Source organism: Anopheles arabiensis, chromosome 2 (genome assembly GCF_016920715.1).
Source record: "Anopheles arabiensis isolate DONGOLA chromosome 2, AaraD3, whole genome shotgun sequence".
NCBI classification, from domain to species: Eukaryota; Metazoa; Arthropoda; class Insecta; order Diptera; family Culicidae; genus Anopheles; species Anopheles arabiensis.
Window position 1 is genome coordinate 13,898,068 of NC_053517.1, and position 26,896 is coordinate 13,924,963.

Here is a 26,896-nt window from a genome sequence, read left to right on the forward strand (position 1 = left end):
TGTTTTGCGAGTTTGCAACTCCAAAAAGTTGGTCCTGCCTTGTAGAAGCTATCTATCTAATACATCCTACTAATAGACCATGTTGAATATATCTAAAGAATTGGGAATGCCTAATTAATGTATATTTATGTTAATTACACACTAAGGAAAGCTGTCAAACACATCTAAAGACACAGCTGTCGCGCGGTTCCGACATTTGGTAGTATCTTCAAACGCACCAGAACGAACGAAGTTCCGTAGAAGCAGCGTAGTGTGCTAATCATATCCTCTCTTAGTGGTTCTTGTTGCTCTGCGCGCGCCTGCGAACCACTAATATTATTTTATGAGCCGCGAAATTGAATCCATTTTAATGCTGCGTAAAACGGGGCGCGCTAATTTCCTATAGTGATGCGTTTTTGGTTGTGTTGTTGAGGCTTCTCTTGTAGCTTTTTATGGTTAATGGTGCGATTGCCAAATTTACACCCACCCAACATCGGTTTGGTTTTGTTTAGCACACCGTTTTTGTATCGTGTGTGACTTTATGCTCATTGATTAATGCCTTTCCTTATCTACTGATTTGACCATTTTCACTGAAGCGTGTGTGGTGGGGCAGCAGAGTAATGTTATTTGACGGTATTTCCTTTTGACTCATAATGTTACTGCTCAACATACGATGATGCGAAGCGAAATTGCTTATTTGCGAAATTAATTTAACTCCCACCACCAATGGGGTGGCAATGATCAGGTGTGTCTGTGTGTGTGTGTGTGTATTTGCCCTGTGCTGATTGATTTATGTTTCATTGGTGCGCCGATGCGTGGCAAAGCGATGTTTCACTTGTGGAGCAGCAATTTCTGGTTTTTTTTTCTGTTCTTCTTGCGGTTGCTGCTGCTGCTACTGGTTGAATGGAATTCAGTATGTTGCCAAAAAATCGCACGTTAAGGGTTGTGGTGTGGTGGTGGTGGTTTCGTTTTGGTTGGCGATGGCAAAGAACGGGGAAACTGTCCGACATTAATTAGATAATTAATTAAGTCCAGTTTGACCCCGGGACCAGGTAGTATGCGGGCGGTAGTAGGAATGGCAAGAGTGTTTATATTGCATTTTTACTGTATGTTGACGAACTATAAAATCATAAACACCGACACACACAGAGATGAAGACACAAATTAGTGTGGATGTGCAAAATGAGACATTTCTTTAATGCAAATAAAAACAAATAAACTGTTCCATTTGATCGATCGATAAGCCGTGTTATGTCAATAAACAAACACGCTTTTATAAATACAAGTAAGATGGCAGGGGCAAACCGACCGACCCACGGTGTATGTGTGAGTATGTGTGCGTAGTGGACGCGCGTTCGATGAAGCTTGCGTGCCGAGCACATCTATGCTGCTGCAGTAGGCTGCGGTGCGGTTAAAAATAGTTCACAACCATCATCTTCCCTCTGTCTGTCCCTCCGACACACAGTCCCACAGTTTTCCTTTTGGGTGCGAATTGTGGGGAGGAAAAAGCAATCACTCCGATGGTAGCATTGGCACACAGCAATAATGTGTGTGTGTGCACTGGCCGTGGTTCGCTGTAGCTTGGTGTGTGATGTTTTCATCCTTTGCTTCGTTGTAATGGAGCTTAATAGCGTGGTAGTAGTGGGTAGTATTAGTACACACAGTATGTGTCGATACTGTCATCACTCCCCGCGAGGACAGGAGAGTGTACGAAGAGCTTTCGGTCGCTGGCGGCGACTTTGGCTGCTCATTACATATGTAACGCCCGTCACTACTTGGGTAACGGGTAGAACTTTCTCGACTCGATGTGCGCGCTGCACACCCCAAGTACGGAGTATAAATGAATTTGCATGAATTCGTTTTGTATGTGTTGTTGTATTATTACTGGTCTGTTGTTGTATTGTTTTTTTTTTAATTTTTATAAGAATAGGATGAGTAATTAAGTTGTAAATTATTACATTTTAAACCTTTTTTTGTACCTAACATTTTGGGGTCTTCACATACAGAATGTGTAGCGTTTAGGGGAGCTGTTTTTCTTTGCTGTTGTACTTTACCGGCTGTTTTTGGACATCAAGCTAGCGGACAGCGGCAAACGACGATGCCACCATGTACCGATGACCGGCAAGCAAGAGCGTATTTGTGTGTGTGGCCACCAATAATGAAGCAAATTTATCTGAGAGAGTGAGAGAACGTTTTCCAACCCCCTTACAAAAAAAGGGTTGGGTTAGAGGGTCGGGGTTGAATGGGGTATGGGTGGTGGTTCTCATATTTGGAAGTGTGCCTTTCGGTGTCTTTACTTCCCATTCTTTGCGTCAAACAACATTTCTGGGCGTTGTGCTGGCCGTTGTCCGGCTCGATACGGTCTCGCCCAACACAGCACAACGCCCAGTGTGTGTGTGAGTGTGTGTCTGTATGGCCGACAACGAGGCGGAAGTTTTGTGCCCCGTATTTCACCTCCACCGCCACCCTCAGGTCGAGCGAGAGTGAAAGGGAGAGCGAGAGAGAGAGAAAGAGAAAGCAACTCAATTTTCCTCCCCATATATCCTCCCCCCCCTCACTCCTTTTCCTTCACTTTTCAACTGATCGGCCTAAAGGGAAACCGTAACCGGAACGCATATTTGTTGTACCGCACACTTGGTGCCAACCGGCGCACTGGTTTTCGATTGGGAATGAGAGGGGGAGGGGGGGGTGGAGGGAGGAGGGAGGAAACAACTGTGAGTCTGTGGAAAGCAATGCATGCACACACACGCATACACGGGCGCCGCTCTAATCTACACCGGTCGCCAACAGCCGAGGTGGTATTTAGGCCGGCAAATCCATTTTTGGCCATCTCGGCCCCAAGACCCGTCCCACAGTGTGAGTGTGTGTGTGTGTGTGTGTGTTTGTGTGTGTGTGTGTGTGTGTGTGTGTGTACTTTTTAAATTGCGATACTGCTTTTTTTCAGTTGGTGCAATCCAAATCAATGAGCCGCTAGATAAAAGCGGGTTTTGTTGCGGGTGTTTGGGTGGTGGTGGTGGGGGTGGTGGTGCCGCCCTCGGACGCTCTCGCACACCGTGATCACTTATCAATTGGCCAGTGTCTCAATCAGGTGTTGCTTGACGCGCCAGTAATGTGTGAGATATTCTCTCTCTCTCTCTCTCTCTCTCTCTCTCTCTCTCTCTTTCTTTCTCTCTCTCTATCTATGTTTCGTTCACTGTCTTAGTTGCACTTGTTTACTAGGGAGTGGTGAGAGGCAAGAAAAGAGAAAGAAAACAATACAGACGAGCATGCATACGCGCATGTAGTGGTGAGCGAATTTTGTTTACCAAAAAAAACCATGACCCCCATCCCCCAAGCATCATGACGCAACACCCGTTCTGTGTGGTGATTGCGGATGGGGGGGGGGGGGATAGTTTTAGAACCTTTTTAGTATCTTTTTGAATAGATTTTCACACCACTAAAAAGTTGAGTTTAGTAACTGAAGTTACATTACTTGCCACGTTTTAGTAAAGAAAGAGCAATCAACGCAATTCTTTTGCTTTCTCTCTCTCACACACACACGGCAGGCAGTGCCCACGTTGGCATTCTCTGTTTGATTACTGTACTGTGTTGAGTGGTTGAGTGTGTGTTAGTATGCCAACAGGGGTGAGAGTGAGAAACCATCCCCAACAACGCACACACATTCAATCGACATTATGCAGATAGGGGAGCATCGGAGCTGCCGGTTGTCATGGCAACCACGACCGGTCCGCCATCGTGTGGGGGGGGGGCGGGCACCGTTGCTGAGAGCGCGCAATGAGAGCGAGGATCAGCGGCACCGATATACACTCACACAAACATCCACACACCGATAGGAGAGCAGTGTGTTGTACAATCGCACTGAAAGAGAGACGCCTTTCGGATGTGTGGCGGCCATTCGGATACACAAAATTGTGTTGTGTTTTTGTTTGCGTGTTTGTTTGCTAACTAAACCACCCCCCCCCACCCCATTCCAGCTGGGCAGGGGTAGGGTTTGCTATGTGTGGCGACTGTATCATGAGAAGATCGCATCAGTGCCACGTGAGAGGTTGCGTACAATGTTAGCGTGTGGGCTTTACCATGAGTTGGCCATAAAAATTAAAAAAAAAAACCCGGTAATAATCGCCTTTCTCTCCGTGCGTAGCATTGACTGTCCCCCCGCAAGGCAGACATCTGTGCAAAGGGCGTAAGCGATCGTACACGCGGCTGTTTCGTCCATCTCGCTACTTTTACGTATGTGTGTTTATTTACCGCTCACCCGAACGGTTTTCGGTTTGTGCAAAACGCATACCAATACCCACAATTGTTCGTTACCGGTAGTGCCAAAGAGGAACGCCACCACGGCGTCTTGCTTGCTGTGCGAAAGAGACGTTAACGCCTTAACGCCGCCACCAACACCAGCAGTTTGGGTTTGGGTGGCAAAAGGGAAATCGTGGCGTGCGCGTCGCGGTTTGCCGCATCGCGCGGTCTCGCGTTTTTCTTTACGTATTTCTCTCTCTCTCTCTCTCTCTCTCTCTCTCTCTCTCTCTCAATCATCTCCTGCCCCTTGGCTTGCTTTCTGTAGTTGTGGCTGAGCCGAAACACACAACAAAATGGCATCGTGATTCGGTAATTAGATCACATGTACCACCCGGCACTCCGCTTCCTCACACCAAACAACTTCACACCTCACCCCGCCCCCGGTGCTATCGGCCAGTGCGTCGCCTTCACCGGATGACAACGACCACGACGACGACGACGACGACGAAAAACCGGTCGAATGATTTGCATTCCCGACCTAAGCCGCCCTACGCTTCAACGGACCGCCTCCTTGGACACCACCGCCTGGGTCGCCACCGTGGCTTTTTCCACCTGTGTTCCGTCCTTCACTGGTCTGGTGGCTATTCTTGGCAGCACACGAATGTATGATGTGTTGTATGCAGCAAGCCTGGCCCGCTTCTAAACATTGTAAAGACCGGCTGCGGCTTCTACAGCATTGCTGGGTGATCTATCACTATCTATCTCTCAGTGTATGGTGGTGAGAAACCGTTTAACAGTGCATTTATCTGATGCTTATCATGATGTGCCCTCAATTCTCGGGTCTGGTTTCGGGATGGGGAGTGGGAGAGCAGATCTTGGGGGAGAGTTTTGGGGAAGGCCAATCAATGCCTTTGATTTTCCACTATTGATCGACTCGAGCGACGAGTTTCGTACACGTGGCTCCAACTACATTACAGGTTATTAATTTACAACGGATTGTCCAACGATGGAGTTGTGGACAGTGGAGGGATTGCCGTTGTTGCTAAGGGCAAGGGGCAGAGAACGATCGAGATGATCGTGATTGTATCACACGCTGTCATCGATCTGTCAGTGAAACACTGTGTCCAAGAGAGTTTTGACAAATTTTTTTTGGGGGGAGTACTGAAGCATTCTCGATGGTTTGGTAACAGGACATTACATTAGGCGTGTGTGGCAGCGTTACTGAGAGCTAAACGCACATTCACAACTCACACACACACACACACACACACATCAGATAGTGTTTCTATTCCCATAAGCACAGCCACTGTGTGGTGCGTGTGGCAATTACAGCTACAGATGTTGTACAGCATCATGCTTCGATCAGTGTCTGATCGGCCCCGCGCCGTACAACGCACGCAACGCAACAACCTTCACGCCGGCCCTTGAATCTGAGGTGGGACACTAGGAGGGGTGGCATCCGAGGGGGTGGTTTATTTATTTTCTTCGTTCGGTCGGTTTCTTTTTCGCTTCTGTGATTAGACGGGACTGCTGGGATCGGGAAGGGTCAGGTGGATGGACACGAACGCCCTGACAATCACGAACGATTGCGCATTCTTTCGAGACGCGCATGCCAAACGTTCGATCGTGTGTTTGGGTGTGTGTGTGAGTGAGAGAGTGAGGAGTATCATTGCCCCCCTCACCCATCTGTGTCCAAAGATGAAGCTTCTAATTGAGGTTAGAATTGTGATCTGACACAAACACACACACCATTAGCACCATTCCCGGGGAATGCGTTTGCGCTGTTGTCGATCGTGCGCAAATAAGACATCGCGCTTGCTTCGCTAGAAGAGCGTTCCAAGCGGCGGGGCATCTTCTTCGGGACCAAAGGCCCGGTGGGGGCAAGTCACTGGGCGAAGCATAATCGGTTCGCTGTTTTAATCGTATGCAAATGCGAACCTGTTGCAATAAACCTGTTGAAGAAATGTAGTGGCAATCGTGGGAGAGAGGGAAGGAGTTGGCCGACAGAGAAGCAGAGCGCGGAACATGAACGGGAAAGTAAGCGAAAAAGGAGGTCATCGGGCGTGTGTGTGTGTGAATGTTTGTTCGGTCCAGGTCGGTACACAGGAGCGCATCCTTGTTGCTGGCCGCCGAACAGCAGCAGGTGCATGACGGTGCGATCATCCAAGAGGAAGCTATTGGCCGGTGCGAGATCGCACCACCACCGCCACCGGCCGAGCATGCCAGAAAAGTGTATGTCCGCCTGCACCTGTACCGCGGTACGGTGGCGCCATATCGTTTCGGTGGAATGTTTGGCATCGCGTACGAAGCTATGAATATTTTGTCGGTTTTAGTTGTGTCTGTGTGTGTGTGTGTGGGTTTGATTTCTGGTTCTAATGATCGCGACGTGCCTTGCATAGTAACTAGCGTGCTTGTTTTGAAGGGGTTTTTCAATGGTTAAATGACTGACAGCTTTTAAAAAAGAAGTTGGGCGTTTGGATACCTCGAACTATGATACCTCGATAACTTGGAGTTGAAGACGGTTTTAATTATAGGTAAAATAGATCCAAGTCATGGGCCAACTTGTCCAGGTTGCAGGATTTTTTTTGAAAAGTGTTCGATCAATTTTATTTAGTAATTTTTAGTACTTCTAAGTAAGTAGCTTCTAACACAAATCTTGTAGATGTTGGAATATCACAGAATCGTGAACGCATTAGTCGTCGTGGCGTTGTTAACGTAACCAGCATGACGCTGGACAACCCGCTTTAAGGAAATAAATAAAAAAAAGTGATCGTAAGATCATGATCGTTGAGTTGCATTAATGTTTGGCAATTACTTCTAGTGTCACCCCGTACAACATCCTAGCCTAAACGTAACCAGTTGAATAACTTCTTCCCCTGCCTGTGTTTAGACTCCTCTGATGACCCAAGCAGAACATACCAGAAACATCCGTTCCAAACCGATTGCACGTTGATGCGTCTGTGTGTGCTTGTAGAGCGCGTAGCGTTGCTTTGCCATTCGTTCAAGGAGGCTCACACTCGAGCAAATGCGACGGCGAGGAGCTTAATCCCGTCCGGGAGGCACAAGGGCATGCTCGTGCCCGATTACGGCATGGAATCGCGTGAGCATCGCCCGCTATCTGATTAGCGTAACGGTGACGAACGCGTAACGTTGTCCCACCTCACGACGGGAAAGTGCATGGGCAGTGAAATGATCCGGCCACAGCGAGCACGAAGGTGTCCGGTGTCCATACAAAAACGGCTGAGAATGGCCTTGCGATATCGTCTTGGACAGTTGAATCGAGCGTGTGTTTACTCCATGCCACGGCCACACGGCTCGCATCAAATCGGCGCTAAATGGCACAGAAGCATGGGCCCATGGGTGTAGCTATCGATAGGTTCTCCGGAGGCTGGCTAATAGTGGAAAAAAAAAAACATGGGGGCAAACCAATGGCATTGTTTTGTAAACAGGGGCAGCCCCTCTAACAATTCCTCCGGTTTCGGCCCTGCTCGTTTGACGCGCACCGGTTTGGAAGGAGGGAGGGGAGTGTGTGATTTTCGCCACACCGTCCATATGAAGGGAGGTAATTTTGCATGTGTATGCGTGTTTGTTTTATCATACTCACCTCCCCCCACCCCCCCTGCTTATGGCGTCAACCAAACACACCGAACGACGGAAGCCGGCTTAGCTGGTGTGTGCGGGGCTACACATATTGTTTACATCCCGCCCTTGATTGGTTCCTCCGGGCCGCCCGCAACACTACACCGATGTGCGGCAACGACGCCATCGCTCTCGCTGATAAACAAAAGCCGACCAAACTCCGGATTCATACCGTTTTGTGTGCTGCTGCGAATCGGGTTAAATGTAGCGTTACGGCTGTCAAACACACACACACACTGGCTGACAGAAGCGACACAGATTGACAGATGGGTAGATTAGATTCCTGGCAAACCCAGTATGCCATGGTGCAAAGGGAGGAAGTGGCAAAGACAGCCATGACATTTTGTTTGGTTGTTACGTGAAAACCGCCCCCCCCCCTTCCCCCGAAACGGGCTTTAGCTTACATGTAAATCAGTGTCTTCATTTAAAAGTGTGTCATAATTGGCGGTCATGTTCAGCAGTTCAGATAGCAGTGCGTTAGAACTCAGTCCGCCTAAATCACGCCTCTTTGCGCACCGTGTGACGTTGGTAGGCGCGAGCGCGACGTAGAGAGATAGCTCACACTCACACACACCGGACGCCACCATGTTTTATGGCCACGGTGTGAAGGCGGAACCAATTTATCAGGGCTCGCGTATCGCGTGCCCCGCTCGCTTTCGTACGCAGATCGCTTTGCAGCAGCTTCAATTGTGCAATGCATCCCGCGCGCGTGTATCGCGCACACCCGAACGGTGGCGCGTCCGGGTTGCGCACACACGTGAACACAGATGAGGTTGATATGACATCCATCATACACGAAATGGTTCCAACATCATCACCCCTGCACTGGTGTGTGTGTGTGTGTGTGTGTGTGTATGTGTGTGTGTGTGTGTGTGCGCTGAGACAGTAAAGAAGCATCCGCGAAACCAGTTCACTTCACCAGAGCAAACACCGCGCGTCTTACCACACTCACCCCGCGCGATCACACGCGTGGTTCGCTTGGTGGGCACGTTTTGTTTGTTTGTCTGTTCGGTTGTTTGTTTGGTTGGGGCTGCTTGCGTGCCCCCCCCCCCCGTTCGGCAAAGGTTAGAGCTTCTCCTGAAGGTTACTAACGACTGCTGCTGCTGCCGCCTGTTCCAATCAATTGATGCTACAAATTAGCATGGCCGCGCTACCGCCACTGGCAACCGCTAGAACTGGAGCGAGAAAACCGGGAACCGGGAAGGGCTATCAAACAACGGAAGACGCGTGGTGACGTGCGATCGTGCAATCAATGCCGCGTATGATATGTGTAGCTGCGAACATGCGAGAACAGTGAAATGTTGTACCCTTCAACCGACTAATGCGCGCTGTAGTAGTTGTTACACCAGCCTGACGCCATGTTTAGAATGTGTGTGTGTGTGTGTGTGTGAGGGGGGGAGGGGGGGGGTGGTTAGGGCGGACTGTGCCACGAACCGCTCTCACTCGTTTACTACCATAATTGGCTGTGATTGGAGCTGTGACGTAACGCGGAACGCAAAAAAAGGCGGTTACCCCTTTCCACGGGTCGAGAGCGAGAGCGAGAGAGCAGTGTAAAGTATCTTTTATTTCGCCTGTTTTTACAAGTGGGTATTGGGGGCACCCCCCCCCCAATCGGTAGCTGTGCTGTTGATGTGTGACGGTCTCGAGAGATTTAACACCGACTGTGTATCAGTTTGTTCTTATCATTATCGTGCGCACGTGTAACGTGGGTCCCCATTGTAACGCGCCGCTACGCAAGGCCACCACCACCTCCGAGGAAGGCATCAGCGGAAAGGAAATTCGTCCACTGTCGGCTCGATTTGATGCGAAGATCTTCCGCATGGGTCGCCATCTTGTAGCCGTATCTGGGTGCATTCTACTGCGCTGCAATCTGCAATAAACCGATTGATCAACAGCGTTGGATGTAGGAGGATCGCAACGAAAATCGACTGCTTTCAGCAAGCAACCAACCCCCTATCGGGTGGATTTTTTTCTTAAAGAAGCTTGACTGTATGTTCACATGCTTGTAACGCAAGTAGTTATGGCACTGTGTTTACATCATCGTAAAGCATCAACACCCCTGCCGCCAGCCCAGCATCCCAGGGCATTTGTTTTTGCACGCACGCTCATCATACGGCGGCGTCTCTTTACCGTCTCTCGCCGCAGTTGCTCGTTCAATTCGGTTGCTCGATTCAAGGTTTTCGTACGTGACGCATTCCGGTGGTTCAGGGAGGACGTAGAGAGTACACTGGTGCTTTTTAATCGAGCAGTAGCGTCCGAGAGACACAATCCTTTACGTACCTTCCACGCCCGCAGCAGGGTTGCGGCAAAGCGTGGACGCGCTTTTCCCGGTTCTGACGCGACACAAGCCTGTCGATGTTTGAGATGCCGATCGGCGTCACCTATGCTACCGCTATAAATAGGGTTCTGCCAATGGAGACACGGGACACCAAAAAGGGGAGAGAGGGAGCCGTGGAGTTCTGGCGAAGGGTAAGTGTCACTTAGATTCTTACCGGCGGTGACACACGATCTGGTGGCTCGCAGTAACCAACCCAATCGGTGAACCGTGGGTTGGTGCTGCACCACGATACGCAAGAAGCATTACGCGGGCTAAAAGGCCCCTGCATCTCCTTCACCCTTCTCACGCACCCCTGGTACAGTGGCATCCTTTGCCCAGATCGAACTGCTGCCACCACTGTTCCTAAAATATCCCAAACAAAATAGAACAAAAAACACAAAAAAAGAACACACAAATGGATGGATGACACTGCTGTACTACCGGGACACACACCGGTGCAGCTCAGCCATCGGTTATGTAGCGACGCGTTTTGCCGAAATAAAAACAAAGCGCAGTAATACACGTTTCGGAGGGTTTTGCTTCGGTGTTGTGGCAGAAGGCGAACCAGCGACGGTAGTACAAAACGTTACAAAACTGTCGTTAAACTCTGCACGCATATAGCGTTGTATCGGTCGGTAGAAGAGGGCCATTAAATGACTCCCGCACAAAACTACGGGAAGTGGAGGTGGTGTAGCGCGTTTCGGGGAGAACGCTAGCCATTCTAACGATGTTGGGTGTAAGAAGAAGAAAGAGAATAACTTTTAATTAGCCGTTTACTTGAGTGTTTTTGAATTGTTGCTCGGAAAGGGAATGACAACTGTGTTTCTCAATGATTTGGTGAAATACAGTCACTGATTAGATAAGTCTTGAAGTAAATGAGACGGGAATAGATCGACTGCAGGTACTCATTTATGCAAAAAATACTCGATAAACTGTGTCTTATTTTGCAATTATTTGTACATTCCCTTTGACCGTCTCTCCGTTAAGCGGTAGCATGCGATCTCCAGCAGGAAAACGACCATTCCTAGCGCTGCTCCAACCGGTAGCAGCACGAAAAACCAAATAATATCGTCAAATTTAATCACATCCGCCATAAATGCCGTACGATCACGGGCGATCGGTACCTTTTGGAGGATAAAATTGTCCCAGTACCGGTACAGGTTGGCTTGATACGACAGGGCAACGTATCGCTCCAGCACCTCCTGCAGGATCGACTCCTTGTGCAGCAGATAAACGATGTAGTGCGAAATCAAGGGCTCCTGTATTAGCTTGTAAACGTTGGGCGAATGTTTTACCGCCAACTGTGCATGACTGCACGCCATTACAGTAGCTACGTACTCTCCGTGAGGTTCGAAGTTTAAATTGTACGCACGTTGCCGTAGTATTTGCAGCTGAGTTTCCGTGCCTATAATTGGAGTCTGATGAACGATCAAGTCTTGTAGGGTGTCAAGTGTGTTAGCATATCGTACGGTGGATAGATTGGAGATGACTACAGACACATACACCGTGACGATGTGGAAAACGGCCAAAATGTAGCAAAACAGAAGCAGCTGCTCTATTTTGCGAATCCGCTTAAGCTCTGGCGGTGCAAGGACGCAACACTGCAGCAATACCAGATGAAGTTCACCGTACTGCTGTAGGAACGCGATCGGTGTTCTAGCGGTGGGAGATTGAACGCACTTAACAACCGTCCAAACGATAGCCGTTAGCTCACTACACACGAACCATAGCAGCCAGATGTGCCGATCGAAAGGATCGATCAGGTCGTTGAAAATGGTTAAAATATTCGCAGCCGGAACCACTATGCACAGACCTTCCATATCGTTCGTCCATATGCGCCGGAAATCTCCCTCACTGTGACCGTAGGTGACGATGATACCGTTTTCCTTTACGTGATCCTTGAACTGATGTTTGAAGACCAAGTTTAGTTGATCCTCACGTTCCACCATCGACAGGTTAAGCCGATCGGCGGCCATGGTGATGAAGTAAGCTTCCCGGTTGAATATCTTAAATTTTCCGTAAATAACGAAGTGAAACGGATAAATCTCTACATCGATCAGATCCTCCAGATGGTAGCGATGCATTTGGCGGAACTTATCCTGGAATAGGTCCTGCACTGCCGTACGGATCTGATCGTGGCGATGAATGGCGCTGTTCAGTACGTTAAAGGTAAGGAGATGTTTACGATTGATCGCAAACAGATTGTTGTACAGCCGTTGTCCGGAAAGGATGGTTGCGACTGCTGTGAAGTTACTTAGCTGATCCGCAGTCAGTGAGGGTAGATGGAACAGATACTTCGCTCCCCAGTCATAGTTGGCGGACTGCTTAATGTAGGTTCCAATTTGTTGCAGCTGTTGGAGTTCAAGAGGACAATGGTTAGTGATAGGATCATACTTAACCGTTGCTGACGCCTCCCGTACATTGTTTTCCGTGAGATTGGAAATATGCACCACGTTCAGTCGGGTTTTGCGTAGATGATGTCCGAAGGAAACGTTGCTGAATAGCTGTTGAAGAATGATTGGTCCCGTACAGTGGTTGGAATGGTTGGTGGCAGGTTTCAAGATGTTGTCCACTTCAAGCGAAGAATCGAACAACACACGAAGATCTACAATTCCGGGAGTGTTACATTCTCGCTGTACGATCAGAGAAAGCAGTGGCGATAGTAGTGTAAAGCCAGTAGCTACGTTTGTCAGTGCGTAAAGGTAGAGCAAGTGATGCATCTTGCCTAACATTCTCTTACCAAATGGTCGTTGCATCGAAAGAAAGTTAAGAACCGGAGAGGAAATTGCACTCAACTTATTAGTTTGATTAGTTCGTTATCGCACTAATCAAATGTGTGGATTATAATTGCATACGTCAAGGTTTAATGTTGTTGCAATAACTTTTCTGAATAGTCCAGGTGGTAGTGTTGTGGAGTAATGAATTTAATTACGCAAACACATTTAGTACTGTGAGGCATAGTGCATCGCAATTATTATCTCTGAAATCCTTGGAAAGAGGAAGATACATTGGAGCTGCATTTATTATTGCAATCGATAGTGTGACTGTTGCCATATTTGTCTGATGGGAGATTGAAGAACGTGAAGATAGTTTGTTGAACAATATTCTGAAGCATTCAAATACTCAGCTGCTACTTAGTTGTGCGTACAGGATTGATAAGTAGTCCGCGCAGCAGTGTGCACGAGCGTTCCTTGCAACTCCTTGAGTGCTTGCCTAACGCGTTGACGCATATCTCACCCTGTGTCCATGAGGCACAGCCGTAACGCTCTTGCAGAAGAACGTAGATAAAAATACTTCACTTTTTCTCCAACAAGACTCGTACACCGGCCCAGGATGATGGTGTCTGTGGTGCGCGAGTTGGTCCAATTTTTACCTCCCCCGGCACGAAGGTCGGCACTGTTTGCATAGATAACCTGATGGTGGTGCATACCCATCTGTGTGTGTGTGTGTGTGTGTGCACGGTCATTTAGCACGACAGACGAGACATGTGTCCCCGAAACCCCGAATGAGCCAGCGTCCGGTGGGTGGGTCTGTATGCGCGCGGAGTCGTCGCCGTCTAGTTTGGTGTAGCAATTTTTATCGCAATGCTAATGGTGTGTGAAGCAGCACTGGATCTCTACTCCACCACTGCACGACTGCAGCGCATCTCCTTTGAAGGTCCGGTCCAGCGTGACTCCAGCAAACGGGGCTGTCCGCCGCTACTAGTGGCCACTAGCACGACAACCCTTCCCCCTAAAAAGACGCTGTTTAATGAATCAATTCTACGCTGCAGAGCCGCTGGGGGGCTCTAATTGGTTGCTGTGCTGCACTGGCACAACGAAACACGGGCGGTCGCCTCTGACGCAGTTTGCACACGTCGATCGCGGAAAGGGATCGCGGGACGGTGTGGAGAACCGTGCAGAACCCATTGCGTCAGTACGTTTTTGTGTGGTGTTGGTGTTTGTGACACGTCGCGCGCTTGCCATGGTTTTCAAGCCGTTTGCGCCTTTGCTAATTATCGAGTAAGGTGTTCGCACGGCGCAGGTTTATCGGTGTCAACGCGTGCTTCTTCTGCAGCATTCGGCTACGCGCTAGGGCGCTTGTCCGCTTAGCCCCTGTTGCATAATCTATGTGCGTACAGATCGTGCGTACGGCGAGACCGACGGCACCACTGCGGCTTAACAAGCCTCAGCGGCATCATTTCGTTTATAGGCGTCGCGTAAAATTAATCACGCGTGATGAGCAACTTACAGTTGTCGATGGGCCTAAACATTGATTAACGCAATAAACGACGCTCGAAGTACACTCTCTCTCTCATTTGCCTTTTTCGGAGTGGGGAGCATCTTTTCGTGTGATAAGATAAGAGAACCTGCTTTACCTGGTAGCTCGCACTCACACACACCGCCGCCGTCCATCTTGTGCAAGCCAGCGAGCCAAACCGCCAAACACACACCGCGCGATCGTAATCGCAATTAGTGGAAACCACCAACACAACCGCGAGCTTGATCAACTTGATTCGCTCTGTACGAATGTGTGTATGAGGGGTGTAACTGGGTGGGGTATGAATCGGGGGAAAACTAATCGAATGCGACACGTCGATTGGATCGGAACAATCGTTCAGCTCTCAGGAGGCAGAAAATGATGCATAAAGTCGTTGTACTGGCATTTTGTTTTAATGGGTAATTTATTGATCTAGATTATAGTATGTTTTCATTGTAAAGAGGAACCTTTTTGTAGCTAAACAATCAAATTGAAATGATACAAGTGGTACTTTGTCTTTCTTTTAGACTTGTGTGAGTTACCAAACCGTTCTAATTGCAGTCTAAGATGCTTCTTGTTTTCTATTTAACCATAACATTACAAGGTTTTCCAGGAGTACTCATAGCGGTTGGACACATCATTGACTCTTTCTTACGCGAAATGAACTTAATGAACTTAATTGGACTCTATAGCACTGTTGTTAGACAAATCCAATAGGAATTTACAAGGAGTCTCTCCAAAAACGATGCCATACAGTCCAATATCCATCATTTGAAGTTCATTTCCCATAAGAAAGAGTCAAGGAAGTGTCCGACAACTATGACAACCACTGGAACACCATGTAATCTACAATTACAGTCGGAGCACTTGATTTTACCGGAAAATGGTTAAAACTCGAATTGGTGATCCTTCTGCTGCAATCACCTGCTTAATTTCGCCACCAGATATCGCCCGCGCCACCGTTCCGATCCGATCGCGACCGTCGCGCCGCACTGCCACCTAAATTGCATGCACGCCCACCACCGCCGGTGTTGTTGCTGCCGGGAGTGCCACCGCTGGCCCCCATCCATTTTCACCGCGCGCCGCCGGCGTAACGTTCCCGTACCTTCTTGGGTCCAGGGGGCCGCCCGGTGATGGTGAAACTAATTGGACCGGCACGTCGACACGGTCCGGCCCATTGGTTTGGTTGGTGTGTCCTGCTGCTGCCGTCTACTGCCCCTCTCACCTCTCCCCCTTCCCACATACAACTCGAAAATGTCATACACACGATCGTGGGCGAAACAGCGAAGGAAAAATGCTTAATTTTCCGCGGCGCGTCATGCCGAGGGGTTGTTGCGCCGCCGCCGCCGCTTTCTGTCTGCGGCGGCCCCGGCATGGGGTGAGTGTTAGCAACAATTTGACTGGGATTTTTGTCGCATTTGTCGCTAGTCGAGTCAGAGAGAGAAAGAGAGAGATAGTGTGAGAGAGGGAGAGAGGGAGAGAGAGAGAGGGGTAAAGTGAGGAAAAGGGTGTTCACAGGAGCGGGGAAAAGAGGAAAGCAACGGACCGTTGATGCCTTTTTTAAATCGAGAGACACAACAAAAAAAAAAACGAAAGATACAAATGCGGAAAATGGGAAGAAAAACCATTCGGTGAATGGATGGCTTTCCCGATTTCCACCCACTTCCATCTCTGTGGCGGGTTTGGCTGCGCTGCAGCAGCCCAAGGGTTGCGTCGGTGGATGTGTTTGGCTAAAATTAAACAAATTTCTTTCGCCCCTGCGAGACAAATTCGGTCATCGGTGTGTGGTTTGGTGGACAGAGATATAGCGAGAGATAGAGAGAAGGAGAGAGAGAGAGAGCACACTGCATACCCTACGACGGGTGGGGTATATGGGAGAGTGGGCTGGTGGCGAGAGGTTTGTTGGCGGCGACCGTTAGTTTGCCGGTCTAACGCAACCGGCATTTTCAGCGTACGTACGGCACGATCGGCTTGGCGCACCGCAAATGACTTCATAGTTAATGATCAGGAATGCTGCCACTGCTGTGGATGGATAAGTTACGGGAATAGCTGTCGTGCGTGACTGTGTGTGCGTGTGTTTGGTTGTGTATTTAGGCTGAAGATTTGTAGTTAAAGATGAACACCTTCGTTGTTGTTGAGCTGCCTAAAATATGAATTAAAAAATCTTAATAACGAAAGAATAGCACCGGGCGATTTTGTACGTCCGTGCAACATTGTCATTGTATGACAGCTGTCAGCTGCAGAAAACTGATTTTTTAAGCTCAAATCCGCAGCTCTATGTACCTCCATGGACAATCCTTTCAAAAGAGGTTTATTTTCAGCGATTTAATTACCTCCCCATAAAGCGTATAAAATAAGACTTTTTCTCTTGTTTTACGATCATCTCATACGCGGGCGATCATTACGCGCGCACCCTGCTACGCAAAGCCAGAAAGGGCCGCCAGCAAGTGGCACGTAAACGCCGCTTCGACTTCGGCTCAGATTTTAACCACTCCCGACATGCCAATTAAACGCTCGATTGAAAGTAAAAGTCGCCGCTTGAATATGCAAATTGGCACTGGCTGAAGATGTGCGGCCCTCATGCGTTATGCTGCAGCTGCACTCCTCTGGGTGTGTGTTTTTGCTGGGTGCTGGGTTTCTCCTGGGTTTAACGATTATTAGCAAAGATGTTATCACCTTATCGGTCAATTATATCAAACAACATCCGCTGATATTGATAAAATCTAACTACTACAAACCTGTGTTGGTAAGGCCCTTCACTACACGCACGCAAGATCCATTACCTTCGCAATACGCCGGAAGAGAACCGTACATGATGCTGCTGCTGCTGCACGGTGCGATTCAGTCATAGGGTCAGCCTTCGTCAAAAAAACCGGCGACGCAGACACGCCACACCGTTCAATTGAAGTGCCAAAGCCGCGTCAGCACCACGCTGCGAACGATCAATCATTCCTCGTGCCACACCGGGGCACGATGTGTGTCGTATGGTTTGGCACGGGGCCAACCGCATCACGTGGTGGTGGTGGTGGCTACTGCTACGACACTAAAGGTGCCTTTGAACGACCGGCTTTTTTGGTGTGTCGGCTGGTGGAAAAAAATGGAAAAGAGCGGAAGAGAGGGCTGGGCGTAGTACCCAAATTCTGGACAGCCGATGAGCGAGGTCAGCAGCTGGATTGGTTCGCTAGTGGGCGTTGGTGGGTTGAACGATCGTCCTGCGCGGCTGCAAGGAAAATTCCAAAGGAAAATGGGTACGCAAAACACCATTCCACCACCAGTTCGGGGACATGCTGGGCGAGTGCGCATAGCTTTGCATTGGCATTCGTTTGATGAATGCTGCGAATGTGTGGTAGATTTCAAGTGGCTGATCGCGATGTTTGTGCGGAGGCTGTGTTGATGTTGACGTGGACGGTGCATCTGACGGTGCGCATAGTTCGGGATTGTCGGCAGGGTGTCGGCGGCGTGCTCGCGGAATGTGGCACTCGGGAGGTATGGCAGCGATCAAAGGGCGCGTCAGAATTTTGCACTTTCGATCGAGCACCGTCCGACGGTGGTGAGTGCGATCGGGTGTTTTGAAGTGCCACAGTAATGTGACACGTGTTTGCTGATTGGTACATTAACACACGGAGTCTTGTTGGGGAGTAAACGCGTACTGAGCTATTCCAATTTTTCCCGAAATTAATTCTATCCTTTCGTCGTCAAGACACAATACACATGAGGCGACGCCTTGTACATCGTTCAATGAACTAGTGCGACACTCAGGAAATGGGAGGCAATATCTTCTGCCCTCAAGAAACGATTCGGAGGCAGGGCTCTACACTCCAAAAATGCCAGCAAATAGTATCAGGAGATTGTCTGCAGAGAATGAGTAAAGAAGAGACCAGAAAGGGCCCAAATAACCCGAACCTTGGTTTCCTTTTTTTGCTCGTTCAGAAACTGGTGGCAGCATTCTAGGAAGCGTCAAGGAAGTCCATCCGTATATCGAACGCATCACGGTGTGGCGCTCGCGTTCGTTTGTCTCGGCTATAATTATCCGCTGCGGGATGGATGCGCAAGATGGAGTGTTGGGTCGCTGGCCTTTTGGTCGTGTACCGATCGTGTACGGGCAGCCAAACACACACACCCAAGTCAACCCTTGAAGAAGTTTATAAGGAATTCAACTAATGGGTAGCGTAAGGGATTTGTTTCTAGTTCTAGCCGAAGCCAGTAGTGTAGACCCTTAAACCATAGTTTACTTTGCACAACACTGTAAGATCGAAAATCCTGGGTTCTGACTGGGAGACTGGGACATTCAAGGGTTACATTTGCCCGGCGACAAAGTATCCGCACGAAGCATACGTTGCCCTGTACGGGAGTGACAGCGAAGAAGCTCATCCTTTGCGCCGTTACCATGGCGATACGATGCTCGGATGTACTCGATTACCAGATCGTTTTAGTGTGCTGCGCGTTTTCGTTTGCGACAGCGTCACCGATTCCACCGCCACTCCACCTACTGCGTCTCTCGAATCATTCAAGGTATGAGGTAATTTGACCAACTCGCCTGACAAAGATTACTCACCGATAAACGCGTCTCTTTGCGCGTCCTTCGGCCGCTTGACAGGCGTTCTTGACAACTTTGTTCCGAGCACAGTTCGTCGTCTGCTCGAAACGCGGGTTGTTGTTGTTTTCGGGTGTTGGGTGTCCCAAAAATATGCCCAAAATCATCCTGGCTCGCTAATGCTATTCGCCTCCACTGTTCCCCCCCTCCGCTCTCGGGGTCGTCTCTCCCGGAAGCGTTTCGGCTAAGGGCAATCGGCGCGTGACGAGAGACGGCTGCTCATCGTACCCGTGCTATGCATTCCTGCAGGTCGTTGTGTGTTGTGTGCGCGCGCGTGATTCACTCACCGCTTCTTGGACTCTGTCCAGGTGCATTAGGATTACGTTACATCCCAGCCGCACAGCCCTGCTGACCTGCAGACCGAGACCTCCCAGCAAGTGAGTCCTGGGATCGATGCGGCGGGCCACAGAGCCAGAGGGAGCAATATTTTTAAAACATGATGGATCGCACACTTGCGTCTCGCTCGCTATTATCGGTCGTTAGCTGGTGGAGGGGCAGGAACGGATTTAAGCAGATGCAAACGTTACCGATGCTCGACGAGTTTTTAGTATTTTTTTGGTTGTTGCTCTATATTTTTAACCCGTGCTTTTTTTTCTTTCTTTCTTTCCGTCTAGGTTCCAGTTCGTGAGAGTCGACGAAAATTTCACCCATAAATCAGCTGCAGGTAGGTGGACGACGACAGCAGACGATGATGATGTTTGTTGTGAAGTCGTGCACGATCCGCTTGTGAGGGGATTACAATTAGCGACTGTTTGCCGAAAAAAACCCCGTCACAGAGATAATGATTTACCGATTGTTTTTACACGGCTGCACAAATCATTGTGCGGTACAAGTGTGTGGAACGTGACCGTGCATGGGGACACTTTAGGTTCGATCTGTCTGTCTGGTCTGGGCTGGTTGTTTTACACGGTTGTGGTTAAAATCCTCCCCCCAAAACGACAGTCTTGTGCAGTGAGTACTAGATGGAAGACCTGTGCGCATTATTATTTATCGTGTCCAATCCACCGGTTGCAATGCGCTGCAAACACACGTTTTTGCACCGGCGGCAGCAGCAGCAGCAGCATCAGCCAAAGACACAAGTGCAACCAAACGTCACCGGTTCTTACGGGTTCGTAAGACGCGTGTCTTAAAGGCGCCTGTCAAAACATTCCGTCCTGTCCGGTGCGCTTGAACACGGGGTGCGCTTGTTAAACGAAAACAGACTCTGTTTTCCACGCCTGTTGGGCCTGGGCCTGGGTCTGACCCCAGCGGAGGTGGTGAGAGATATATCTTTGCGTTCAGTTTTCCTCCCTCCGGTGGAACATTTTGTTTGTTTGTTTGTTTTTTTTCGATGAAGTGTGCATCAGGCACGGGTTTTAAAAACGTCAGCCGTCGTGCGCCAAGTGCTACTCAAAAACCGCTCACAAGGGGGGTGGATTGAAATACAACTGTCATGGTTTAAGTGACCGTTTATGATCGTCAAAACAACAGGATCACATTACTTTGGGCGCGCGGGACAGTTTAATTGCATTTCGGGCGTGTGGTGCTGCATTGTTGGGTGAAGTTACGCCTTAATGGTGCTCAAATCAATTGGCCATTGGACTACGTAAAAATAGGACAACAAAGTGTGTGTGTTTTATGAGCATCCTTAACTGCCCTTAAGTAATTAACGTTTTTTTGAAGATAAGGGGTACCATAATGTACATAAATCACGTGTACTTATCAACATTTAGTGGTAAGATGTATCGAATTCTTTTGAAGCGATTATGTACGTAGGCTATATGATTGGTCCTACACAGAATTGTTATTGATAGTAAAAATGTTAAAAAATGCTTAGTAATATCCTTTTTCTATTATAATAACTCCTTATGATAGACGTTTTTGTGGTAACAAATGTTGATCTTTAAATCTTTTTTTTTGTATCTGACCGTAATGAATCTCTTGTCCAGAAAGTGCAACTTGTCCAGAGTATGACACGATCTTTCTCAGGAGACGAGCAACGAAACATGTAAATGAAATAATAAAATCAAAGAAAAGCAAATAACTAAAAACAAATAACCACAACTTAACTTCCCACTCAGAAAGAGCGTCCCTTGGCATGGGATTGGCCGATCGCCTTCTTACCGATACCAGAGGACGAGGAAGCAGTTTGTTCGGGGGGAGGGGGCAAAGATTTACGATGGCAAAAAATAAAACATCATAAAACATGGGACAACGCAACTTCGCCGTCTTCCCATTCTCCCCCCCCCCTCCAAACCCCATACATTAGCGTCCGATTGGGTGTGCGGAATTGCTCGAAATAGTAATGACCCAATGAGGCTTCTTTCATCGCGTTACCGCCCAGAGATGGTGATGGTTGCAGTTGAACGCGAGGGCAATCAGGAGGACCGGCATTTGAACACCATCATTAAGTTTTCATCCTCTCCAACCGAAAAGATGTGCACGACGGTGCCCGGTAGGGTTGTGCGACGATCGGCGGTCGAATGTGTATTAATTAGAGTGAAATGCCCTTCGTTTCGTCACAGGGTTTCGTGAGGGAAAAACCAAGTACCATAAGGTGTGAATCGAGTGGTTGGTTCGTTTTCCCTAGCAGCAGCATAAGCGATGCTTCGGCCCATAGTTTTGGGCATGCCAGGTTGCATATTAGTGTCTGGTCGGGAGTTGCACCGCTTCAAAGGGAGTTCGTTTAGATCTGTTGCTCGTTTGTTGTTGTTCTTTTTTTCGCTTCGTTCGCTGCTGTTTTGCTGGGGCTGGATTTTGGATGAACGGGGTTTCGGGTGTTTGGAAAATTTATGGCCCGTTACGAGAAATCTTCCTCCGAGCGGTGGATCACCTCCGCCCCGTTGTCAGGAGCAAAGCTAGCCGCTCACGGCGCTCCTCTTTCCTGGGGGGTGTAAAATGGTGCACGATGCGCACGATTTAGGTGGCAGCGTCATCGTCACTTCCAAGATCTAGCGATTGGGACTGCGCCCGGGAATCTCAGTAGATGAAAATTAACCTTCCCTCACCCACCAACACGAGCAAGAGTGCAAGTTCAATCCGCGAACTCATGATCATTATGTCTCACTCTCTCTGTGTGTCAAGCCACGATGACACGATCTCTCAGCTGTGCAGTAGAAGGTAACGGAAGGCTCAAATGTAAACGAAAAGAAACCATAACAACTGTCTTGTGACGGGGGAATTGCAATCAGCGAATTGTTTGTTTTATTGACACATTATTACCGGACGTCGATACGCACAATGAGAGAAAGAGAGAGAGAGAGTAGATCTGCTGTGCGGACATTTGCGCACACAGGATCATTAAATTCTAAAGTGATCGTTAAAATCAACTTTCTTCGTGCACGGTATGGATGCATCGGTTGTGACCTACTTTGATTTGAAGAATTCGTAGAAATTTTGGGTGAAATCATCAGCAGCTCAATTCGCAAAGGTTAGATCGTTGATGGCTTTGTTTTGGTCTAGACGATTGCGTCAATTGCGTCCGTTGCAGCGCAAAGAGAGGATGGTCGATTGCACAATGCCAGGGGCTAATTTCACAATGTTGAGTTTTGCAAAAGAATAGATATTTTACGTAATGAGACAAAGGATCGGATGACTTAGAGATATTAATAAAAACTAAAAGATTTTTGATTTTATTGGTTTTGGACCATAAATTGTGTTAATTTATATTTCTACGCCATAATTCTCATTCTTTATTCCTTCTTGTAATTAATTTTGAAGTTGAACACAATATGCACTAAAATCTGTTCATTACTGACAGTTCCTACAGGAAACTTGGTCAAACATGATCTTTCCTATTTTGTTTGATCGTTTGAACTGTACAATCAAAGTTTTTTGTTTAGTTCCAAAGAATTGGAAAGTGTTATCTAGTGCAGCATCTTCAAAATTAATGTTATCAATTCTTTCCTTGGCGATTAGCAACATGAGTGTATTAAACGATACGCATACAGATAATGCCAGCGGAATTAGTTCGCTGTAAGATCTACTCTTTATAACATACATTCAGACGCCAAGACTATCTTATCGCTAGGAAGCTGTCCCCCGTATGCACTGTGCTCAGTGTAGCGCTCAGTTATTTGGTACTGCGCCGAACCTGCGCTACAAAGTATGCAGATGGCTGTCAACCGCGTGTTGCAAGGATAACGCGAGACAGCGTCGTCCACCGGGAATGGTAGACAGACAACACAAAAAAGTGCATTAAAAAAACAAAAACGGCCCGCACTGTACGGGTGTATGTTGACCATTTGTCAGACGCGTCCCCGTCCGTACTCGCGCTCGGTTAAAATTAGCGCCAGCGTCGCGGTTTTTTGTGCGCCTCTCTCGCCCCACACCTTCACTGTCTGCGCGCGCGCGGCGTTCGCGTTCGATGCGTCATCTTGCGTTCGCGCGGGTGGAAAAAGGCGTCAGGCAGAAGACTGCACCCACCGTGCCGCAGAAGTGGCAGACGGTGCCGAACGGGGAGGAGAGAGTGTGATGCGAGGACTAAAGCATCCACACTGTTGTCCGGGTCTGTACGGGCGGGTGTTTTTTTTTGTTACGGTGGCATGGCTTAAGAACACGGCCGCGCGCGATCATCGTTTGCGTGCAGAAATTTACGATCGTGCTGACACGAGCCGCCTGTTCCGCGCTCCAGCTCCGGGCGGTGAATTATAATTCCATTAGCCTCTAAATGCACACCGTGTGTGTGTGTGTGTGTGTGTGTAAGGCCGTGGGTGAATCCTCCCCCAGAGGACGACGAAGACGACGATGGGGGGAAAACCTGTCGGCTGCATATGCAGCTCGCGCGCGGGAGTGCGCATCTCTCTTCATTAGCCCGGCCTCGCGGGGCAGATTCTTTTCCACTTCCATCTCCAAAAAGGGATCGTCAGGCTGCGATACAGGGAGTTAATTATTTGTCATCTCGTCGCGATCGAATGCGTTGTTGCGACCACAACACATTCGCTGGCCCAATTTTCCCCGGCTCGGCCCCAAACACCGGCCTTTTCTTGACCGTTCGCGTGGATTTTCCCTTCGGGGCGTCGCGTTTTTTGCTGGATCGTTTTTCCACCCTCTCGCTGTGTGACGACCGGTGTGGGGGGAGGGTGCGATTGTTTATTTACCGCTTGGCAGGAACGAAAATAAAACATTGCGCGCGGTGCAGTAGGCTGCGCAGCGGCGTGGTGAATGGCGAATCGTGAGAGCACACTGCGTGCTGCGGGATCATTCTTTCCCCAAATGCGCGCGTTTGATGCTGGAGACGCGTTGATGCGTAAAGTTTGGTTGTTTATTATCGTTCGCGAATCGCACTCCGAATGGCACTAAGAATGCAGCGCCAGCATCCGTGGTCGTGCAGCAGAAAACACGTGCAGCAGCATACAGAGCGATGGCCGGCAGTTGCAACCGTATGGCGCATCCGCCTTTTGTAGCTTTGAAGCGATGTTTACGAAAAGTCTGCCGTTTGGTCTGGCGGCACATAAACACACACACTGACATGACGTCATATATGAGTATGTAGGCGGTGGAAGTGACGGAGTCCGTTTTTGTTTTAAATTAAGCTATTACTCATAAGTGTTGTTGAGAGTTTATTCCCAAAGTAAACAAAAAAAGTTTAAAATGCCTTGGATTAACCCCGGCGAAATAGAAGGGGGGGGGGACGTCAGCAGCATACTTTTTTTCTCACAAACGCCGTATGCCCATCGGCCCATGGGGTCCTCATGATTGCAACCCTCCTCCCGCTCGCTGCATAAGTTGTGTCATTTTTCAGCCCATGATTAATGGCCTTGCCACAGTAAATGGGTGGGTGCGTTTAGGCAACGGCAACGAAATACGCTTAAACTTCCCAAACAAAAAAAAAAAACCTCCCACCGAGAGCGCGGACGAGTGCATCGTCGCCCGGAATATGGCGTCCACAGGCAGAACAATCATTAACCACAAATCGTTCAAAAACTCGCGCACCACTGGCACGTGATTTGGTCGCTGACATACGCCCCGCGGATGGCGCTGCTGGCTCTGACTGCGTTCCGTGGGCGATAATGTGTGTTTGTACCACAAGGTATCGTTTTTTTGTGTTTGTGTGTGGGGATGGTTTTGGTCTATTCTTCGCACTCGCCTAGCTTGCTTTCGGGCAGTTTGTGGCTTGTCTTTTGCCGCCTTCTCTCACACATCCCCTGCACGCGCGCGTAATCTAACACAGGCGTGGGGGCGACATCGACATGTTTGGCATTCGACGGTGCGTCGGTTTGGGGTCGGATTTTTGGGTTTTTTTTGTTGTTGCTTCGTTCTTTTGCTGGATGTGTTAGGAAATTAACTGCAACTAGGAAAATCAAAACAACCCCACCCTCCGTTGCCGGTTCATCACCGACTTTGAGGTGTTGTGCTGGACTTTTTTTTGTCGTTGTTTAAAGGAGAAGAGCAAAATTAAGACAGACATGCCGCCGGGCCCGCCCCAAGAGAGGGTGTGATATTGTGAGGTGTTTGTATGGCATGTTACATGAACGTACCGTGGGTGTGTCACAATGATTTGTGCACAGCCGATTGAGAGCAAAAAGGAGTCGTTTGGTCATCTCGAGGGACGTTCCGACCGTTGGTTATGTTTTAGTTCGGAGTGTATGGCAATTATTATTATTTTTGCTATTATTATTATTATTATTATTATTATTATTATTATTATTATTATTATTATTATTATTATTATTATTATTATTATTATTATTATTATTATTATTATTATTATTATTATTATTATTATTATTATTATTATTATTATTATTATTATTATTATTATTATTATTATTATTATTATTATTATTATTATTATTATTATTATTATTATTATTATTATTATTATTATTATTATTATTATTGTTATTATTATTATTATTAGTTCGATTGTTATTATTAATATTATGATTACTTGTTGGCCGGTCTCGTGCGACTTTAAAAAAAGCCCACCATGCGTTAAAGCCCCGAATGGAGCGTGCCCCTGTATCCTGTGCCCTGCTATGGATAATCAATAAGTCATTTTAAGCAAAACCCTACTAGTTCTTTAGGCAAGCCTTGGCCGACAACGAATGTTATGTTATTATTATTATTACTGTTTCTCTTCGCTATCTTTCTTTTCGAGATTCTGTTTATGCATGCTTTTGATTCTTGATTATTTCATTGATTTTTCTTATTTCATTCAAAAGTAGATTAACATTTGTTTCAAAAAGTCACACCAATTATTGCTCACATAATTTAATTGGATACATACGAAAGCCTAAAGGACCGCAAATGTACTGCATACGATCATAGCAAGGACCGGAAACGATCCCGTGCGAACCCACAGGGTCACATACATAGAGCATGATCTAGCCATCAAACGTCATGGGTGGTTTCGATCACAAACAATGCTGCCCATTCACAGTGGCCACACACCGCGTGCAGACACGGATTTTATTGCCCGGTAGCAGATTTAGCACACAACCGCTCGGATCGGATCAATCTGTGTGCGAATAATACGGGAAGATCTCGTATGTGCGCCCTGGTGGTCCACCGTCGGTTCGACATCCATCGCTCATGGATGGTGCAAAAGGGTTGTAAGCTACAAAACGAAACCGCGGCGCAAATGGCATGTGCACCTAGTGCACTTTCCGATGTGCGATTTGGTTTACAGCACGACACCAGCGACGGCACAGGACGGCTGGTCCGCGCCAGTATGGTGCACAAATTTTAAGATTTCCATTTTAATCTCATTCTGCTCCCACACACCACCGTTCGCTCGTTTTAGTGGTTTGTTCCAGATCTGTGTGTGTTTGCTGTGGTTGATCTTCCGCACGCTTGACTGTACCTAATGGTGGTCGCTGTCGTTTGGTCAACGTATTCTTCCTTTTTGAACATTTTTCTCTTTTTGGATGTTTTTTTTTTCGCCGACGGCCAATCTTGCCGCGTGCAAT

General features: G+C 48.1%; 2 protein-coding genes across 5 annotated transcripts in view; one reads left to right on the plus strand and one right to left on the minus strand.

Annotated features, from left to right (window-relative positions):
- LOC120895887 (AF4/FMR2 family member lilli) overlaps window positions 1–26,896 on the plus strand; it is an 80,787-nt gene that overhangs the window by 7,226 nt on the left and 46,665 nt on the right. For all 4 annotated transcript variants that reach the window (XM_040299597.1, XM_040299602.1, XM_040299601.1 and 1 more), the window contains exon 2: window positions 19,619–19,668. The gene's annotated coding sequence lies outside the window, so the exon portion shown is untranslated. The remainder of the gene's footprint in view (window positions 1–19,618; window positions 19,669–26,896) is intronic.
- LOC120896812 lies at window positions 11,122–12,900 on the minus strand. The gene is made up of 2 exons (XM_040301265.1): window positions 12,592–12,900; window positions 11,122–12,522 (listed from the first exon to the last, which is right to left on the minus strand). Exons 1-2 carry the CDS (start codon window positions 12,889–12,891, stop codon window positions 11,122–11,124), a joined length of 1,701 nt encoding a protein of 566 aa, XP_040157199.1. The 5' UTR covers window positions 12,892–12,900.

Bases quoted from the DNA above. Each gene is read 5' to 3' on its own strand.
- LOC120896812 (XM_040301265.1), bottom strand. From the start codon at position 12,891: ATGCATCACTTGCTCTACCTTTACGCACTGACAAACGTAGCTACTGGC. The intron at 12,523-12,591 runs GTACGGGAGGCG...GAACTCCAACAG, and splicing joins CCAATCTCACGGAAAACAAT to CTGCAACAAATTGGAACCTA.